At 54.0% G+C, this 19,939-nt stretch overlaps 1 protein-coding gene across 5 annotated transcripts in view; it reads left to right on the forward strand.

Moving 5' to 3' along the window:
* Nucleotides 1-19,939, forward strand: part of BRME1 (break repair meiotic recombinase recruitment factor 1) — a 67,448-nt gene that overhangs the window by 17,118 nt on the left and 30,391 nt on the right. For 4 of the 5 annotated variants that reach the window (XM_073654356.1, XM_073654357.1, XM_073654355.1 and 1 more), the window contains 4 exons: nucleotides 3,106-3,846; nucleotides 4,070-4,183; nucleotides 4,676-4,765; nucleotides 7,157-7,260. In XM_073654356.1, the coding sequence (XP_073510457.1) occupies nucleotides 3,106-3,846; nucleotides 4,070-4,183; nucleotides 4,676-4,765; nucleotides 7,157-7,260 (1,049 nt within the window). The remainder of the gene's footprint in view (nucleotides 1-3,105; nucleotides 3,847-4,069; nucleotides 4,184-4,675; nucleotides 4,766-7,156; nucleotides 7,261-19,939) is intronic. The other variant, XM_073654358.1, reaches the window with a different exon arrangement.

Here is a 19,939-nt window from a genome sequence, read left to right on the forward strand (position 1 = left end):
CAGCTCGTCTGCATTGTTGGGTCTGGTCTCTCATCTTCCTCTTGACAATACCCCATAGATTCTCTATAATAGATTCTCTATGGGGTTAAGGTCAGGCGAGTTTGCTGCCAATCAAGCACAGTGATACTGTTGTGTGTAAACCAGGTATTGGTACTTTTGCAGTGTGGACAGGGGCCAAGTCCTGCTGGAGAATGACATTTCCATCTCCAAAAAGCTTGTCAGCAGAGGGAAACATGAAGTGCTCCAAAATGTCCTGGTAGACGGCTGCGCTGACTTTGGTCTTGATAAAGCACAGTGGACCTACACCAGCAGATGACATGGCCCCCAAACCATCACTGATGGTGGAAACTTCACACTAGACCTCCAGCAGCTTGGATTGTGGCCTCTCCACTCTTCCTCCAGACTCTGGGACCTTGTGGAGTGTGTCAATGACTGCCTTCTGGACATCTGTCAAGTCAGCAGTCTTCCCCATGATTGTGGAGCCTACTGAAACAGACTAAGGGACATTTTTAAACACTTAGGAATCCTTTGCAGGTGTTTTATGTTAATTATTTTAATTTACTGAGATAATGACTTGTGTTTTCATTGGCTGTAAGCCATAATCATCAACATTAACAGAAATAAACACTTGGAATAGATCACTGTGTGTAATGACTCTATATAATATATGATTTTCACTTTTTGTATTGAAGAACTGGAATAAATTAACTTTTTGATGATATTCTAATTTAGTGATATGCACCTGTATATTCAAAAGCATTTAATTTAAAATTAAGGTCTTGCATGACGACAACTTCATGCACTTTCAATTCATCACCAGGAAAATGGCATCACAACAACCAGACAAAAGAAATCACACTTTTAAAAAAAAATGCAAAACTTTTGGTCGCCGCTGTATATTTTACCTGCACAAGCACTGCAGGCGTAGGACGGAGCAGAAGAAGGGACCCCAAAGTGTCCAGCCTGAAGCTGTCAGTGATGTCATCATGCCTGGAGCAGTGATGTCACCTCCTGCACCGTCTGGTTATATCACATGTTGTCTTATAATATTTAGCACTTACAAGGAAAAAACGAGAACCTGCAAAAAACAAATAAAAATAGCGAAGGAGGAAACAGAGAGATGTATTGCTAGGGAAAGTAGATCAAATCCCAAACTGTTCTTTACGTATATAAATAGTAAAAGGATTAAATCGGATAATATTGGACCGATAAAAAGTGAGGAAGGCAAAATCATAGAGAAAGATGAGGATAAAGCTAATCTATTAAATCATTTTTTTTCGACAACTTTCACAAAGGAAAAAGAACTAACAGGAGAAATGAGAAATGACAAGCTTAATCCTCCACTAAGTATGACAAATCTAACCCAAGCTGGGGTACAGAAACGCCTCAGTAACATTAAAATAAACAAATCACCAGGACCTGATGGCATACACCCACGGGTACTAAGGGAACTAAGTCATGTGATAGACAGACCATTATATCTTATATTTAAGGACTCTGTTGAGACTGGGTCTGTACCACTTGATTGGCGACAGGCGAATGTAGTGCCAATATTCAAAAAGGGAGCAAAAAGTGACGCCGGAAACTATCGGCCGGTGAGTCTGACGTCCGTTGTGGGCAAAATTTTTGAAAGCTTCATTAAAGAGGCAATTACGGAGCATCTTGATGCTAATAATCTTTTAATCCCGAACCAACATGGATTCATGAGGAATCGCTCCTGCCAAACAAACCTGATTGACTTCTACGAGGAGGTTAGCTCTCGAGTAGATCAGGGGGAACCAGTGGATGTCGTGTATCTCGACTTCTCAAAAGCGTTCGATAGCGTGCCACATAATAGGTTGGTATACAAAATGAGAATGATGGGGCTGGGGGAAAATGTCTGCAAGTGGGTAGCTAACTGGCTAAAGGATAGAAGGCAGAGGGTGGTTATAAATGGAATATACTCAGATTGGGTAAGCGTCACTAGTGGGGTACCACAGGGGTCTGTACTAGGCCCAATGTTATTTAATATCTTTATTAACGACATAGTCAACGGGATAAATAGTAAAATATCAATATTTGCAGATGACACAAAGTTATGTAAAACAATTAATACAAAAGAGGACAGTGCAGACCTACAGAGGGATTTGGATAAGCTGGGTAGGTGGAGCATTAAATGGCAAATGAGGTTTAACGAGGAGAAATGTAAGGTCATACATATGGGAAGGAAAAATGGAAGTCACCAGTACTCACTGAATGGGAAACCATTGGGGAATTCAGAGATGGAGAAGGACTTGGGCATCTTGATTGATAGCAAACTAAATTGGAGTGCCCAAAGTCAGGCCGCTGCTGTAAGGGCAAACAGGGTAATGGGATGTATCAGAAGAGGTATAGCTGCAAAGGATGAGAACATTGTTCTTCCACTGTACAAAGCACTGGTCAGACCACACTTGGAATACTGTGCTCAGTTATGGGCCCCAATATATAGAAAGGATAGAAATGAGCTTGAAAAGGTACAAAGGAGGGCAACAAAATTAATAAAGGGAATGGAGGGACTGCAATACCCAGAGAGGTTGGCAAAACTAGGACTATTCAGCCTGGAAAAGAGAAGGTTGAGGGAGGACATAATAAATGTGTACAAATATGTTAGGGGACAGTATAGAGACCTTGCCCGGGATTTGTTCAAAAGGAGGGATATTACGGTAACAAGAGGGCATTCACTAAGACTGGAGGAGAAAAGGTTTCCGCACCAGCATAGGAAGGGGTTCTTTACGGTAAGAGCAGTGAGAATATGGAATTCACTGAGTGAGGAGACGGTAATGTCCGATTCACTACACCAGTTCAAGCGGGGACTGGATGCTTTTCTAGATACCAGGCAGATTTCTGCATATACTTAAAAATAAAATAGTAGGTTGATACAGGGATTTATTCTGACTGCTGGTTTCAGAGTCGGGAGGGAATTTTTCCTCAGGTGAAGATTGGCCAAATCATTTGGGGTTTTTGCCCTCCTCTGGATCAACATTAGCAATTACAGAACTAACAGGTCGAACTTGATGGACGCAAGTCTTTATTCGGCTTTACAAACTATGTTACTATGTTTTTAATTAATTTTTTCATCTATTTTAGAGTCTCTCTGACGGACAATTAAATGCAACTAATCCTGAAGTGCCGATCACTGTAGTACTCGTAACCTGCCACCAGGTGGAGCACCATGATGGTGGAGACGCAATGGTAGAGATGACCACTACTGATTACATACGACCAATCCATGCTGGGACCACAGGTTACCTCAGCCCCACGACGGCCACAGAGAAGACTGCAAGAAGTGTCCAGGGCCCTAATGACACAGATGTGACGGCCACCAGTATAACAGAGACCATAGAAGTCACTGGAGACCATCGCTCCCTCATGTTCATGGACGGGCAGTGTATGATAAGTAATGGCTGTGAGTCAGGGGAGGCTTGTATGGACCAAAACTCCTCCACCCTCCGAGAAGACCCAAACTCAACTTCACAAGTTTCCCAGAAATTTCAGCCCCTCAATGCGACCCCAGATCTGCACGGTCTATCCAATACTCCCATTATTCCAGAAATCATCTCCCAGTTACAGTCTGGTATCTTCCAGTCAGAGATACTGGTTTTCCACGGAGTAGAAGAGAGGGGAGATGAGGGAGATTGCCGAGATCCAGATCCACTGTCACCAGAAGTGACCTGCGCACAACAAACGCTCCGCCGCGGAGCAGAAGTCATCCCGTCACAACAGAGCGATGCTCCGGAAGAGGATTCGAGAGGAGCGGCCATTGGCCTGAACCTGCTAGACAGCCAGCTGCTGGGAGCGCTGGAAGAGAGCCTGTATGATCCCGGAAAGGTACGGTTTATGGATTACAGAAAAACACCGGAATGGCTCTGTAACGCCGCAGGGCGCGGAGCATGACACTTACACAAATAAATGCACTACAGGTAACAGTGCACCCCTACTGCCCCGAGCAGCCCTTTAAATATTGCCATTTTCCGCCTAGATTTTTATTATCATTTACTCCAATTTCTGGGGTAATTTATGGCAAATTTCTTGTATTTTTTTTTTCTTTTAGAAAAGTTGCAAGCAGCTGAAAAAAAAAAAAGTGCAAATAAGGTGCAGGAGGAAACGGGCGACAGATTCCCATCCAATGTCTTCTCCTATCACCCCAGTGATACATATTGTTCTTGTATGTATGAAAATACAGGCGTCACTTATCTGGGGAAAACAATATTCAATGAAGTATCGATCCAGATCACCTTCTACACCAATATATGAGGGATGCAGCACTTCTGCCCCCTACAGTCTAATGTGTATGGGGACCCCCGACTCTCCACCCACAGATAAAGTTGGGAAGAGAAGAGGACGGCCTGCTAAATATCAACCACAAAGAGTTCTCTTAAGGAATCAGCGGTGGGAAAATATATATAGAAGAGGGGTCTCTGGTCGAAGGACTCACATGTTTTCACTGTCAGGCACTACTGTCCCCATCATACCAATTGGAGACAGTTGGGAGACCCCCATACACATCAGATGGTCGGCCGATCTCTGAAATCGCCGGGGGTCAGCCAACTCCAATGCATGGCTACAAAAATGGTAGATTTGTCATTTCTGTCCTTTGTGTGGAGATGAGAAGACGCCCTTATATTCTAAGCTTTCGTCCTATCTCCCCTACATACAGACCCCCCGAGGAGAGGAGAGGGAGCTGCCGGCATCACAGCCCCAGACCAGACCTCCACCAGTGAACGATACCACTGTCACGCTCCTTGGGGTATGTGCACACATTGACTATTTGCAGCAGATTTTTCTGCTGCAAAACAGAGCGTCGACAGGAAAAACGCTGCTTAAAATACCAAAATATTTAGATTTGAGAGTCCTCAGTGGTTGATACCTTTTAATGGCTATCCGAAAAGATGGTAACAAATTGCAAGCTTTCGAGACTACTCGGGTCCCTTCATCTGGTATAGACCCGAGTAGTCTGGAAAGCTTGCACTGAGGACTTTCAAATCTAAGTATTTTTCTATCTACTGGCTAACACGGTACTAGAATATATATTTTCCCTATATGCTTAAAATACCTGCTTTCTTACACTTTTTTATTAGTTTTTACTTGCACTTTTTCCTTCATTCATTTGAATGTAGGAAAACCCTGAAAAGAACTGACAAAAAAAAAAAACTTTCTGCCAGGAAAAAATGAGCAACGTGTGCAGGAGATATCAGAAATCTCATTCATGGTGCTGGTCATGTAAAACACTATTTTTTTTTGTTTTTTTTAACGCACGGAAAAAAGCGCAACGTCTGAACAATCCTTTATCTGTGAACTGCACGGATATTTCCTTGCTTTTTCTCTTCCCATATTCATAGATCGGCCTCGCGTCACTTGTCTTATTGCTGCTCTGTTCTGTATAAGTATGTGACCCCTCAGATGCCTGAGGTACAGAAGCCACTTTTCGTCGCCATCTTTTCTGCTTCTTCCCCAAGGACTCTGTTTTGACTCCTTTTTCTATTTGCTCTCTGACACGGCACACAGATGTAACATTTATATATTTGTTTTCTGACCTTTTTTACTTTCCACACCCCCATATAGTTTCCATACATGTTTACACAAGGGGATTTGCAGCCCCCACAAATAATAAATTTAGTGGGGACAGACAATGTAAATCCTTTTATGCCCAAAAAAGTTTTCTAGGAGTGACACCTTTATGGGCTAACCAGAAGGATTATGTGTGCAGCTTTCCGAGCCCCGAGGCTCCTTCTTCAGGCAGGATTGCAAATGAAGGACTGAGACAAGAGCACAACATTTAATACATATTACAATAGACCATTTGTGCATGGGGTGAAGCCTCCTAAAGATAAGCCAAGGAAATCACATTAAGGGTTTTGTTACAAATGGAGAGAAGGTGGGCGAGCTGGATAGTGATCTGGAGTCCGTCTGATGGAGGTGTGAACTGTGTCCAGGCAGCGAGTCATAAATCCCGAGTCCCATTGTCAAAGAGTTGATCATTCTTATCTACATTCCCAGATTTTTTTTCTCTCTGCTGAAGCCCATAGCAGTGCAGCACAATCTCAAGTCTCCGCTATTGAAGTCAGTGAAAAGTGTGGAAAAAAAAAAGTTTTTAAAAATATGAAAACATTTTTTTTTAAAAAAAGTTCAAATCACCCCCCTTTTGCCCCATTGAAAAAAAAAACAACAAAAAAACATATATTTGTTATTGCAACATTCAGAATCGCCCGATCTATCAAAATATAAAAATAATTAATTCGATCGGTAACTAGCGTAACCAGAAAAAAAAAAAGAAAACGCCAAAATTACGTTTTTTTTGGTCGTCGCAACATTGCAATAAGAGGCGATCAAAACATCATATCTACCTCAATGGTATCAATAAAAACGTTAGCTCGGCGTGCAAAAAATAAGCCCTGACCCAGCCCCAGATCCCAAAAAATGAAAACGCTACTGGTCTCGGGAAATTGTGACATAAGTAAACTTTTTTTTTTTTTTCTTATAAATTTCGGAATTTTTTTTCACCACTTAAATAAAAAAAAAAACCCTATACATGTTTGGTATTGGCGTACTTGTACTGACCTGGAGAATCATAATGGCAGTCAGTTTTAGCATTTAGTGAACATGGTAAATAAAAACCCCAAAAAACAATTGTGGAACTGCACTTTTTATGCAATTTCATCGCACTTGGAATTTTTTTCCCGTTTTCCAGTACACGATATGGTAAAATCAATGGTGTCATTCAAAAGTACAACTCCTCGCTCAAAAATTGAGGCCTCATAAGGCTATGTGGACGGAAAAATAAAAAGTTTGGGCTCTTTGAAGAAGAGTGCGCATCATGGGTTTCTTAGTTCCATCTTTCTAAGGCCCTTTGGCAAAGATTGATGATCGCCCAAATGAACATATTTGATCGCAGCCTACAAATCTTTATTGGTCGGCAGCACATCCCCGAATGTAATCAGGAAGTGCTGCTGAGAATAAAGCGCTGTAATAATAGCAATGACAAACAGCAGAATTGTGAATGCAGCTCTGGACTCAGTACAGGATGATTCGTGCAATGTAAGGTGCTACAAAGTGACTACATAATGGGGGCCTGTAGATGAGTACGGTACGTAGACCCCCGTCTGTGGTGTCCGGTAAATATGAGGCATTGTACTTGCAGATGGATGAGAACCACATCAGCGAGCACCAACGGGAGACACTGCAGACCGCTACCTCACCTCCAAGTCTACCCGAAGAGGCTGCATCGGCGCGTGGTGTAAGGGAGTAAGTAATAATCCCAGAATTTTTATCACTTGCCTCTCCTTACCTCAACTCCCCTGTATGGTGTCCGTGTGCCGTGTGGACAAGCGTTGTCGTCTTGAGAAAACCCGTTTACAATTGCCACCCCATCCTGTCCCGATATCCAGGCCATTGCTAGCCAACTTTGGCCATTGGGATGCTTATTGGAGACCACTAACTCCCTCAGGACCGGGTCTATTTTGGTCTTCAGGATGCTGCACTTTTTTAATTTTTATTATTTTCTTTTTCCTTTATTTATTATCACATTCCAGAAGTCATATCTTTAACTTTTTCTTCTTTTTTTTCAGATCCTGTTTTATTTTTCCTGGCCAACATTATGTTGTACAAATAACATTACATTTTATTAACTCTTTTTTTTTGGGACCCCATTTGGGAAGTTATACCCCTCTGGGAATTTATCTACAGGTGTAGTGATGATTTTGACTCCATGGGTGTTTTCCAGAATCCAGAAACAAGCAGCAGTGGATGTTACTGAGTGAAAATTGCAAACTGTCATTGTAGTGCCCAGTACGCTGTAGTGCCCAGTACGCTGTAGTGCCCAGTACGTTGTAGTGCCCAGTACGTTGTAGTGCCCAGTATGTTGTAGTGAACAGTACATTGTAGTGCTCAGTACATTATAGTGCAGTTATATTATGCCCAGCTTGTGCTGGATACATGCATCAGTAAATTAGACAGGCTCTCATCGCTAAAGTAATGCAAAACATGTGGACTCTAACTGCGGTGTAGGCACACTGTGGGTCTCAGAAGGGAGGGGATGGCATTTGGATTTGGGAGTGCAGAATTTGCTGGATTTCTCTTGGATGCGAGCCATGTCACTTTTTCAGAGCCTTTGTGTTACCAGTAATGTGGAAGCCCCTTACATTTCTGTTGACAGATGAGAGACATGAGTGGGGACTTGCTTTTTGTGGGGTGCGTAGACTCTTTTGTTGGTGGCATTTTGGGTTACAGGATATTTGGGATCACATTTATCCGGCGCTCTATTCTGAGCACTTATATTGGGGTTTCCATCTAAATCTGCAAAATGTGATTCAGATGAAACCCCCAAGGGATCCATTCACTATAATGAGGCAGCAGAGTTACTCTGCACTCGGTCTGGCCTCTGTTCAGCAGTGTCCATTTTTCTAGAGGTGCAGAAAACTGTCGCCGACTGTGCTTTTATGCACACCTAAAAAGACGGACACCGTGGGATCACAGGCCAGACGGCGTCCACAGTGTCTCCATCTGCCTCATTACCAGGGCTGTGGAGTCGGAGCCCATTTTTGTGGAGTCGGAATTGGAGTCGGTATAAAATGGACCGACTTCGACTCTTAAAATATATAATAAATTGGGTACAGTTGTTCAATGCAGTTTGTGGGGAATATTTTTTCATAAGAGTTTGGGAAAGTTATGACATGTCCTATAAATGTCTGTCCTATTCCTGATCTAAGGGTCTAGACTTTTAGCTGAGATGAATCTGTGCTACGGTAAATTTATCACTTAAACATGAGCCGTGTATGAGGGAGTCGGAGTCGTGGAGTCAGAGTTGGTGTCATGGAAATTGAGTAGTCGGAGGTTTGGCTTACCGAATCCACAGCCCTGCTCATTACGGGAAATCTTTCACCGGGGGTTCTGTCTGAATCACTTATTTCAGATATTTATAGGGAAATCCCATTGTAAGCGATCGAGCCTTACTGCGATCTTAGGGAGGTAGAATGAACAAATCAACAGCCAGTGAAGAATTGGTTTTATTTATTTTTTACACCATTCCTCATGCGGTATAAGTGATTTGACGACTTTATTCTTCCGGACACTATGATTACAGCGATACCAGATTTACTGTATGTAAAAAAGAAAATTCTGCTGCTTTTGCACCCTAAGAACACTTTTGTAGGAAAGCAAGTTGTTTATACACTGCCTTATTCTCACAGCTAAAGCTTTTATACTGACATTTTCATATATTTTATTTTTTTCTGTTCGCTCTATATGTTAAGTAGTGAGTGTCGTTCCAAATGCAGCAATATCAAATATTTTTTTATTTTGACTAATTTTGTTGTCACATAAAAAATGTAAAGTTATTGGCAAAACTATTTTTTGTGATTTTTTTTTTTTTTTTTTTTTTTTTTTCAACATTTTCTTAACTTTATTTTACTTAGTTCTTCTATGGGACTTGAACATTTTAACATCTGATTGCTGGTCTGATATCCTTCAATGTTTATGCATTTAAATACTAAGCAGTCACCCGCTCCATGAAATGGTAGGTTGTGAGTGATTGTCTCATCAGTATTTTGCACCTGTGTAGTGTGAGGTATCGCTATTCATCACGCTGGGGGCACTCGCTTCACCGGGTCAATTAAAGCACACCTGCAACGTTTTTCCGGTAATTCACAGTCCAGCAGTTTATTACATCTCATAAACCGCTCATAACATAGTCCATCTCAGTGGCTTGCCGACATGTTACACATAATATCCCAGAGCCTTTCTAGTGACAGATATGCCCACTTGGTTCCAGATACAGCCTTCAGCAAGGTAACAATATCAATGTCCACATCAAGCAGCTTCAGTCAGCTCGGTTCTGCCACAGCTGTGGCTTTAAGGCTTCCCAGATGGGGCCTCCGGGCCACGTACCTTCCAAGGCTACTGGTATCTCAAACACCGGGGATCCAGCCTCTGCCTTCCAGGCTTCACCAGGCCTCTCTCTCTAGGCCTCACCAGGCCACTCTTTTCTCTACCTGTTTCAAAACTACCAGGGTTTATATATCCTTTTGTGCATACAGGACCTGCGATGATGTCACAGTCACGTGATCAGTCACCTGAGGGGGAGGTAAATGGTCAGCTAGAGCACACTCCCTGGACATTCTAGCAATGCAGCAAGCCGCTGCATTACTGTAGCCGACATCTTTATGTGGGTCTGCTGCATCCTGGTAGTGCATTTGGCTTTGAAGATCTGGGCAGGTAAACATTGCTGCCCTTTTTTGCTGTTTTTTCTTGAATTTTTGGGGGAATTTTAATTCTTCTTAGTGTGGCTTTTGCTGTTAGTGTTTGGAGTAGGACTCGTAAGCATGAGGACCCTTGACGCGGGTTACAAGCTTACGTATTTTGGCCAAAATATAAACTAATACCTCATATATTATATATATAAATGTTTATGCATTGTAGGCTACTAGACCTGTTTTCTTATGGCAGGACCTACCAGGGCACCCGGTGGACCCAGAGGTACGACCATCGACTCCCTGCGATTGAGTCGCGGGGGACCTGATGGGGCAGAAGAGTGTGCCCCTTCCATCTCACATTGGCTCCCTGCAATCGAGTTGTGGGGGACCTGATGGGGCAGAAGAGTGAGCCCCTTCCATCTCACATTGGCTCCCTGCAATCAAGTTGCGGGGGACCTGATGGGGCAGAAGAGTGAGCCCCTTCCATCTCACATCGGCTCCCTGCAATCGAGTTGCGGGGGACCCTGATGGGGCAGGAGAGTGAGCCCCTTCTCACCAGCAGCTCATGTGCCCCCCGACACCAGCAGCTCATGTGCCCCCCGGCACTAGCAGCTCATGTGCCTCCCGACACCAGCAGTTCATGTACCCCCAGACACTAGCAGCTCATGTGCCTCACGACACCGGCAGCTCATGTGCCCCCCGACACCGGCAGCTCATGTGCCCCCGACACCGGCAGCTCATGTGCCCCCGACACCGGCAGCTCATGTGCCCACCAGCATCTCATATGCCCCCCCCCCGCCACCAGCATCTCATGTGCCCCCCCGCCACCAGCAGCTCATGTGCCCCCCGCCACCAGCAGCTCATGTGCCCCCCGCCACCAGCAGCTCATGTGCCCCCCCTGACACCAGCAGCTCATGTGCCCCCCCCTGACACCAGCTGCTCATGTGCCCCCCCCTGACACCAGCAGCTCATGTGCCCCCCCCGACACCAGCAGTCCATGTGCCCCCCCCGACACCAGCAGTCCATGTGCCCCCCCCGACACCAGCAGCTCATGTGCCCCCCGACACCGGCAGCTCATGTGCCCCCCGACACAAGCAGCTCATGTGCCCCCGACACCAGCAGCTCATGTGCCCCCGACATCAGCAGCTCATGTGCCCCCCCCTCGACACCGGCAGCTCATGTGCCCCCGACACCGGCAGCTCATGTGCCCCCCCCGACACCGGCAGCACATGTGCCCCCCCCGACACCAGCAGCTCATGTGCCCCCCCTGACACCAGCAGCTCATGTGCCCCCCGACACCAGCAGCTCATGTGCCCCCCGACACCAGCAGCTCATGTGCCCCCCTGACACCAGCTGCTCATGTGCCCCCCCTGACACCAGCAGCTCATGTGCCCCCGACACCAGCAGCTCATGTGCCCCCCCCTGACACCAGCAGCTCATGTGCCCCCCGACACCAGCAGCACATGTGCCCCCCTGACACCAGCAGCACATGTGCCCCCCTGACACCAGCAGCTCATGTGCCCCCGACACCAGCAGCTCATGTGCCCCCGACACCAGCAGCTCATGTGCCCCCGACACCAGCAGCTCATGTGCCCCCGACACCAGCAGCTCATGTGCCCCCGACACCAGCAGCACATGTGCCCCCCTGACACCAGCTGCTCATGTGCCCCCCCTGACACCAGCTGCTCATGTGCCCCCCGACACCAGCAGCTCATGTGCCCCCCGACACCAGCAGCTCATGTGCCCCCCGACACCAGCAGCTCATGTGCCCCCCTGACACCAGCAGCTCATGTGCCCCCCGACACCAGCAGCTCATGTGCCCCCCCTGACACCAGCAGCTCATGTGCCCCCCCTGACACCAGCAGCTCATGTGCCCCCCCTGACACCAGCAGCTCATGTGCCCCCCCTGACACCAGCAGCTCATGTGCCCCCCCCTGACACCAGCAGCTCATGTGCCCCCCCCTGACACCAGCAGCTCATGTGCCCCCCCCTGACACCAGCAGCTCATGTGCCCCCCCCTGACACCAGCAGCTCATGTGCCCCCCCCTGACACCAGCAGCTCATGTGCCCCCGACACCAGCAGCTCATGTGCCCCCCGACACCAGCAGTCCATGTGCCCCCCGACACCAGCGGCTCATGTGCCCCCCGACACCAGCGGCTCATGTGCCCCCGACACCAGCAGCTCATGTTCCCCCGACACCAGCAGTCCATGTGCCCCCCGACACCAGCAGCTCATGTGCCCCCGACACCAGCAGCTCATGTTTCCCCGACACCAGCAGTCCATGTGCCCCCCGACACCAGCAGCTCATGTGCCCCCGACACCAGCAGCTCATGTGCCCCCCGACACCAGCAGCTCATGTGCCCCCGACACCAGCAGCTCATGTGCCCCCCGACACCAGCAGCTCATGTGCCCCCGACACCAGCATTCCATGTGCTCCCCGACACCAGCAACTCCTGTGCCCCTGACACCAGCAGCTCATGTGCCCCCCCCTGACACCAGCAGCTCATGTGCCCCCCCGACACCAGCAGCTCATGTGCCCCCCCCCTGACACCAGCAGCTCATGTGCCCCCCCCTGACACCAGCAGCTCATGTGCCCCCCCGACACCAGTAGCTCATGTGCCCCCCCGACACCAGCAGCTCATGTGCCCCCCGACACCAGCAGCTCATGTGCCCCCCGACGCCAGCAGCTCATGTGCCCCCCTGACACTAGCAGCTCATGTGCCCCCCCCTGACTCTAGCAGCTCATGTGCCCCCCCTGACACTAGCAGTCCATGTGCCCCCCGATACCAGCAGCTCATGTTCCCCCCGCCACCAGCAGCTCATGTTCCCCCCGCCACCAGCAGCTCATGTGCCCCCCGCCACCAGCAGCTCATGTGCCCCCCGCCACCAGCAGCTCATGTGCCCCCGACACCAGCAGCTCATGTGCCCCCCCCTGACACTAGCAGCTCATGTGCCCCCGACACCAGCAGTCCATGTGCCCCCGACACCAGCAGTCCATGTGCCCCCTGACACCAGCAGCTCATGTGCCCCCCGACACCAGCAGCTCATGTGCCCCCCGCCACCAGCTGCTCATGTGCCCCCGCCACCAGCAGTCCATGTGCCCCTGACACCAGCAGTCCATGTGCCCCCTGACACCAGCAGCTCATGTGCCCCCCGACACCAGCAGCTCATGTGCCCCCCTGACACTAGCAGCTCATGTGCCCCCCCCTGACTCTAGCAGCTCATGTGCCCCCCCCTGACACTAGCAGTCCATGTGCCCCCCGATACCAGCAGCTCATGTTCCCCCCGCCACCAGCAGCTCATGTGCCCCCCGCCACCAGCAGCTCATGTGCCCCCCGCCACCAGCAGCTCATGTGCCCCCCGCCACCAGCAGCTCATGTGCCCCCCGCCACCAGCAGCTCATGTGCCCCCGACACCAGCAGCTCATGTGCCCCCCCCTGACACTAGCAGCTCATGTGCCCCCGACACCAGCAGCTCATGTGCCCCCCCCTGACACTAGCAGCTCATGTGCCCCCGACACCAGCAGTCCATGTGCCCCCCGACACCAGCAGCTCATGTGCCCCCCGACACCAGCAGCTCATGTGCCCCCCGCCACCAGCTGCTCATGTGCCCCCGCCACCAGCAGTCCATGTGCCCCTGACACCAGCAGTCCATGTGCCCCCTGACACCAGCAGCTCATGTGCCCCCCGACACCAGCAGCTCATGTGCCCCCCGACACCAGCAGCTCATGTGCCCCCGACACCAGCAGCTCATGTGCCCCCCTGACACTAGCAGCTCATGTGCCCCCCCCTGACACCAGCAGCTCATGTGCCCCCCGATACCAGCAGCTCATGTTCCCCCCGCCACCAGCAGCTCATGTGCCCCCCGCCACCAGCAGCTCATGTGCCCCCGACACCAGCAGCTCATGTGCCCCCCCCTGACACTAGCAGCTCATGTGCTCCCGACACCAGCAGTCCATGTGCCCCCCGACACCAGCAGCTCATGTGCCCCCTGACACCAGCAGCTCATGTGCCCCCCCTGACACCAGCAGCTCATGTGCCCCCCCCTGACACCAGCAGCTCATGTGCCCCCGACACCAGCAGCTCATGTGCCCCCCCCTGACACCAGCAGTTCATGTGCCCCCGACACCAGCAGCTCATGTGCCCCCGACACCAGCAGCTCATGTGCCCCCGACACCAGCAGCTCATGTGCCCCCGACACCAGCAGTCCATGTGCCCCCCGACACCAGCAGCTCATGTTCCCCCGACACCAGCAGTCCATGTGCCCCCCGACACCAGCAGCTCATGTGCCCCTGACACCAGCAGCTCATGTGCCCCCGACACCAGCAGCTCATGTGCCCCCGACACCAGCAGCTCATGTGCCCCCCGACACCAGCAGCTCATGTGCCCCTGACACCAGCAGTCCATGTGCCCCCCGACACCAGCAGCTCATGTGCCCCCGACACCAGCAGCTCATGTGCCCCCCCCTGACACCAGCTGCTCATGTGCCCCCCCCTGACACTAGCAGCTCATGTGCCCCCCCTGACACTAGCAGTCCATGTGCCCCCCGATACCAGCAGCTCATGTTCCCCCCGCCACCAGCAGCTCATGTGCCCCCCGCCACCAGCAGCTCATGTGCCCCCGACACCAGCAGCTCATGTGCCCCCCCTGACACTAGCAGCTCATGTGCCCCCGACACCAGCAGTCCATGTGCCCCCCGCCACCAGCAGCCCATGTGCCCCCCGCCACCAGCAGCCCATGTGCCCCCCGCCACCAGCAGCTCATGTGCCCCCCGCCACCAGCAGCTCATGTGCCCCCGACACCAGCAGTCCATGTGCCCCCGACACCAGCAGCTCATGTGCCCCCCTGACACTAGCAGCTCATGTGCCCCCCCCCTGACACTAGCAGCTCAGGTGCCCCCCCCTGACACTAGCAGTCCATGTGCCCCCCGATACCAGCAGCTCATGTTCCCGCCGCCACCAGCAGCTCATGTTCCCGCCGCCACCAGCAGCTCATGTGCCCCCCGCCACCAGCAGCTCATGTGCCCCCCGCCACCAGCAGCTCATGTGCCCCCCCCTGACACTAGCAGCTCATGTGCCCCCGACACCAGCAGTCCATGTGCCCCCCGACACCAGCAGCCCATGTGCCCCCCGACACCAGCAGCCCATGTGCCCCCCGCCACCAGCAGCCCATGTGCCCCCCGCCACCAGCAGCCCATGTGCCCCCCGCCACCAGCAGCTCATGTGCCCCCCGCCACCAGCAGCTCATGTGCCCCCTGACACCAGCAGTCCATGTGCCCCCTGACACCAGCAGCTCATGTGCCCCCGACACCAGCAGCTCATGTGCCCCCGACACCAGCAGCTCATGTGCCCCCGACACCAGCAGTCCATGTGCCCCCGACACCAGCAGTCCATGTGCCCCCCGACACCAGCAGCTCATGTGCCCCCCGACACCAGCAGCTCATGTGCCCCCCCCTGACCCCAGCAGCTCATGTGCCCCCGACACCAGCAGCTCATGTGCCCCCCCCTGACACCAGCAGCTCATGTGCCCCCGACACCAGCAGCTCATGTGCCCTCGACACCAGCAGTCCATGTGCCCCCCGACACCAGCAGCTCATGTGCGCCCGACACCAGCAGTCCATGTGCCCCCCGACACCAGCAGCTCATGTGCGCCCGACACCAGCAGTCCATGTGCCCCCCGACACCAGCAGCTCATGTTCCCCCGACACCAGCAGTCCATGTGCCCCCCGACACCAGCAGCTCATGTGCCCCCAACACCAGCAGCTCATGTGCCCCCAACACCTGCAGCTCATGTGCCCCCGACACCAGCAGCTCATGTGCCCCCCGACACCAGCAGCTCATGTGCCCCCGACACCAGCAGTCCATGTGCCCCCCGACACCAGCAGCTCATGTGCCCCCGACACCAGCAGTCCATGTGCTCCCCGACACCAGCAACTCCTGTGCCCCTGACACCAGCAGCTCATGTGCCCCCCCCTGACACCAGCAGCTCATGTGCCCCCCCCGACACCAGCAGCTCATGTGCCCCCCCCTGACACCAGCAGCTCATGTGCCCCCCCCTGACACCAGCAGCTCATGTGCCCCCCCCTGACACCAGCAGCTCATGTGCCCCCCCGACACCAGCAGCTCATGTGCCCCCGACACCAGCAGCTCATATGCCCCCCGACACCAGCAGCTCATGTGCCCCCCGACACCAGCAGCTCATGTGCCCCCCTGACACTAGCAGCTCATGTGCCCCCCCCTGACACTAGCAGCTCATGTGCCCCCCCTGACACTAGCAGTCCATGTGCCCCCCGATACCAGCAGCTCATGTGCCCCCCGCCACCAGCAGCTCATGTGCCCCCCGCCACCAGCAGCTCATGTGCCCCCCGCCACCAGCAGCTCATGTGCCCCCCCTGACACTAGCAGCTCATGTGCCCCCGCCACCAGCAGTCCATGTGCCCCCTGACACCAGCAGCTCATGTGCCCCCGACACCAGCAGCTCATGTGCCCCCCTGACACTAACAGCTCATGTGCCCCCCTGACACTAACAGCTCATGTGCCCCCCCCTGACACCAGCAGCTCATGTGCCCCCCCCGCCACCAGCAGCTCATGTGCCCCCCCCGCCACCAGCAGCTCATGTGCCCCCCCCGCCACCAGCAGCTCATGTGCCCCCCCCGCCACCAGCAGTTCATGTGCCCCCGACACCAGCAGCTCATGTGCCCCCCGACACCAGCAGCTCATGTGCCCCCCGACACCAGCAGCTCATGTGCCCCCCGACACCAGCAGCTCATGTGCCCCCGACACCAGCAGTCCATGTGCCCCCCGACACCAGCAGTCCATGTGCCCCCCGACACCAGCAGCTCATGTGCCCCCGACACCAGCAGTCCATGTGCCCCCGACACCAGCAGTCCATGTGCCCCCCGACACCAGCAGCTCATGTGCCCCCACCTGACACCAGCAGCTCATGTGCCCCCCCGACACCAGTAGCTCATGTGCCCCCGACACCAGCAGCTCATGTGCCCCCCGACGCCAGCAGCTCATGTGCCCCCCCTGACACCAGCAGCTCATGTGCCCCCCTGACACTAGCAGCTCATGTGCCCCCCCTGACTCTAGCAGCTCATGTGCCCCCCCCTGACACTAGCAGTCCATGTGCCCCCCGATACCAGCAGCTCATGTTCCCCCCGCCACCAGCAGCTCATGTGCCCCCCGCCACCAGCAGCTCATGTGCCCCCCGCCACCAGCAGCTCATGTGCCCCCGACACCAGCAGCTCATGTGCCCCCCCCTGACACTAGCAGCTCATGTGCCCCCGACACCAGCAGTCCATGTGCCCCCCGACACCAGCAGCTCATGTGCCCCCCGACACCAGCAGCTCATGTGCCCCCCGCCACCAGCTGCTCATGTGCCCCCCGCCACCAGCTGCTCATGTGCCCCCCGCCACCAGCAGCTCATGTGCCCCCGACACCAGCAGTCCATGTGCTCCCCGACACCAGCAACTCCTGTGCCCCTGACACCAGCAGCTCATGTGCCCCCCCCTGACACCAGCAGCTCATGTGCCCCCCCCGACACCAGCAGCTCATGTGCCCCCCCCTGACACCAGCAGCTCATGTGCCCCCCCCTGACACCAGCAGCTCATGTGCCCCCCCCTGACACCAGCAGCTCATGTGCCCCCCCGACACCAGCAGCTCATGTGCCCCCGACACCAGCAGCTCATATGCCCCCCGACACCAGCAGCTCATGTGCCCCCCTGACACTAGCAGCTCATGTGCCCCCCCCTGACACTAGCAGCTCATGTGCCCCCCCTGACACTAGCAGTCCATGTGCCCCCCGATACCAGCAGCTCATGTGCCCCCCGCCACCAGCAGCTCATGTGCCCCCCGCCACCAGCAGCTCATGTGCCCCCCGCCACCAGCAGCTCATGTGCCCCCCCTGACACTAGCAGCTCATGTGCCCCCGACACCAGCAGTCCATGTGCCCTCCGACACCAGCAGCTCATGTGCCCCCCGACACCAGCAGCTCATGTGCCCCCCGACACCAGCAGCTCATGTGCCCCCGCCACCAGCAGTCCATGTGCCCCCTGACACCAGCAGCTCATGTGCCCCCGACACCAGCAGCTCATGTGCCCCCCTGACACTAACAGCTCATGTGCCCCCCTGACACTAACAGCTCATGTGCCCCCCCCTGACACCAGCAGCTCATGTGCCCCCCCCGCCACCAGCAGCTCATGTGCCCCCCCCGCCACCAGCAGCTCATGTGCCCCCCCCGCCACCAGCAGCTCATGTGCCCCCCCCGCCACCAGCAGTTCATGTGCCCCCGACACCAGCAGCTCATGTGCCCCCCGACACCAGCAGCTCATGTGCCCCCCGACACCAGCAGCTCATGTGCCCCCCGACACCAGCAGCTCATGTGCCCCCGACATCAGCAGTCCATGTGCCCCCCGACACCAGCAGTCCATGTGCCCCCCGACACCAGCAGCTCATGTGCCCCCGACACCAGCAGTCCATGTGCCCCCGACACCAGCAGTCCATGTGCCCCCCGACACCAGCAGCTCATGTGCCCCCACCTGACACCAGCAGCTCATGTGCCCCCCCGACACCAGTAGCTCATGTGCCCCCGACACCAGCAGCTCATGTGCCCCCCGACGCCAGCAGCTCATGTGCCCCCCTGACACTAGCAGCTCATGTGCCCCCCCCTGACACTAGCAGCTCATGTGCCCCCCCTGACACTAGCAGTCCATGTGCCCCCCGATACCAGCAGCTCATGTTCCCCCTGCCACCAGCAGCTCATGTGCCCCCCGCCACCAGCAGCTCATGTGCCCCCGACACCAGCAGCTCATGTGCCCCCCCCTGACACTAGCAGCTCATGTGCCCCCGACACCAGCAGTCCATGTGCCCCCCGACACCAGCAGCTCATGTGCCCCCCGACACCAGCAGCTCATGTGCCCCCCGCCACCAGCTGCTCATGTGCCCCCCGCCACCAGCTGCTCATGTGCCCCCGACACCAGCAGTCCATGTGCCCCTGACACCAGCAGTCCATGTGCCCCCTGACACCAGCAGCTCATGTGCCCCCGACACCAGCAGCTCATGTGCCCCCCTGACACTAGCAGCTCATGTGCCCCCCCCTGACACTAGCAGCTCAGGTGCCCCCCCCTGACACTAGCAGTCCATGTGCCTCCCGATACCAGCAGCTCATGTGCCTCCCGATACCAGCAGCTCATGTGCCCCCCGCCACCAGCAGCTCATGTGCCCCCCGCCACCAGCAGCTCATGTGCCCCCGACACCAGCAGCTCATGTGCCCCCCCCTGACACTAGCAGCTCATGTGCTCCCGACACCAGCAGTCCATGTGCCCCCCGACACCAGCAGCTCATGTGTCCCCCGCCACCAGCAGCTCATGTGTCCCCCGCCACCAGCAGCTCATGTGCCCCCCGCCACCAGCAGCTCATGTGCCCCCTGACACCAGCAGTCCATGTGCCCCCTGACACCAGCAGCTCATGTGCCCCCCGACACCAGCAGCTCATGTGCCCCCCGACACCAACAGCTCCTGTGCCCCCCGACACCAGCAGCTCATGTGCCCCCACCTGACACCAGCAGCTCATGTGCCCCCCCTGACACCAGCAGCTCATGTGCCCCCCCCTGACACCAGCAGCTCATGTGCCCCCCCCTGACACCAGCAGCTCATGTGCCCCCCCCTGACACCAGCAGCTCATGTGCCCCCCCCTGACACCAGCAGCTCATGTGCCCCCCCCTGACACCAGCAG

Source organism: Phyllobates terribilis, unplaced genomic scaffold (assembly GCF_046119375.1).
Source record: "Phyllobates terribilis strain yellow unplaced genomic scaffold, ASM4611937v1 Scaffold_11__3_contigs__length_659146591, whole genome shotgun sequence".
NCBI lineage: Eukaryota > Metazoa > Chordata > Amphibia > Anura > Dendrobatidae > Phyllobates > Phyllobates terribilis.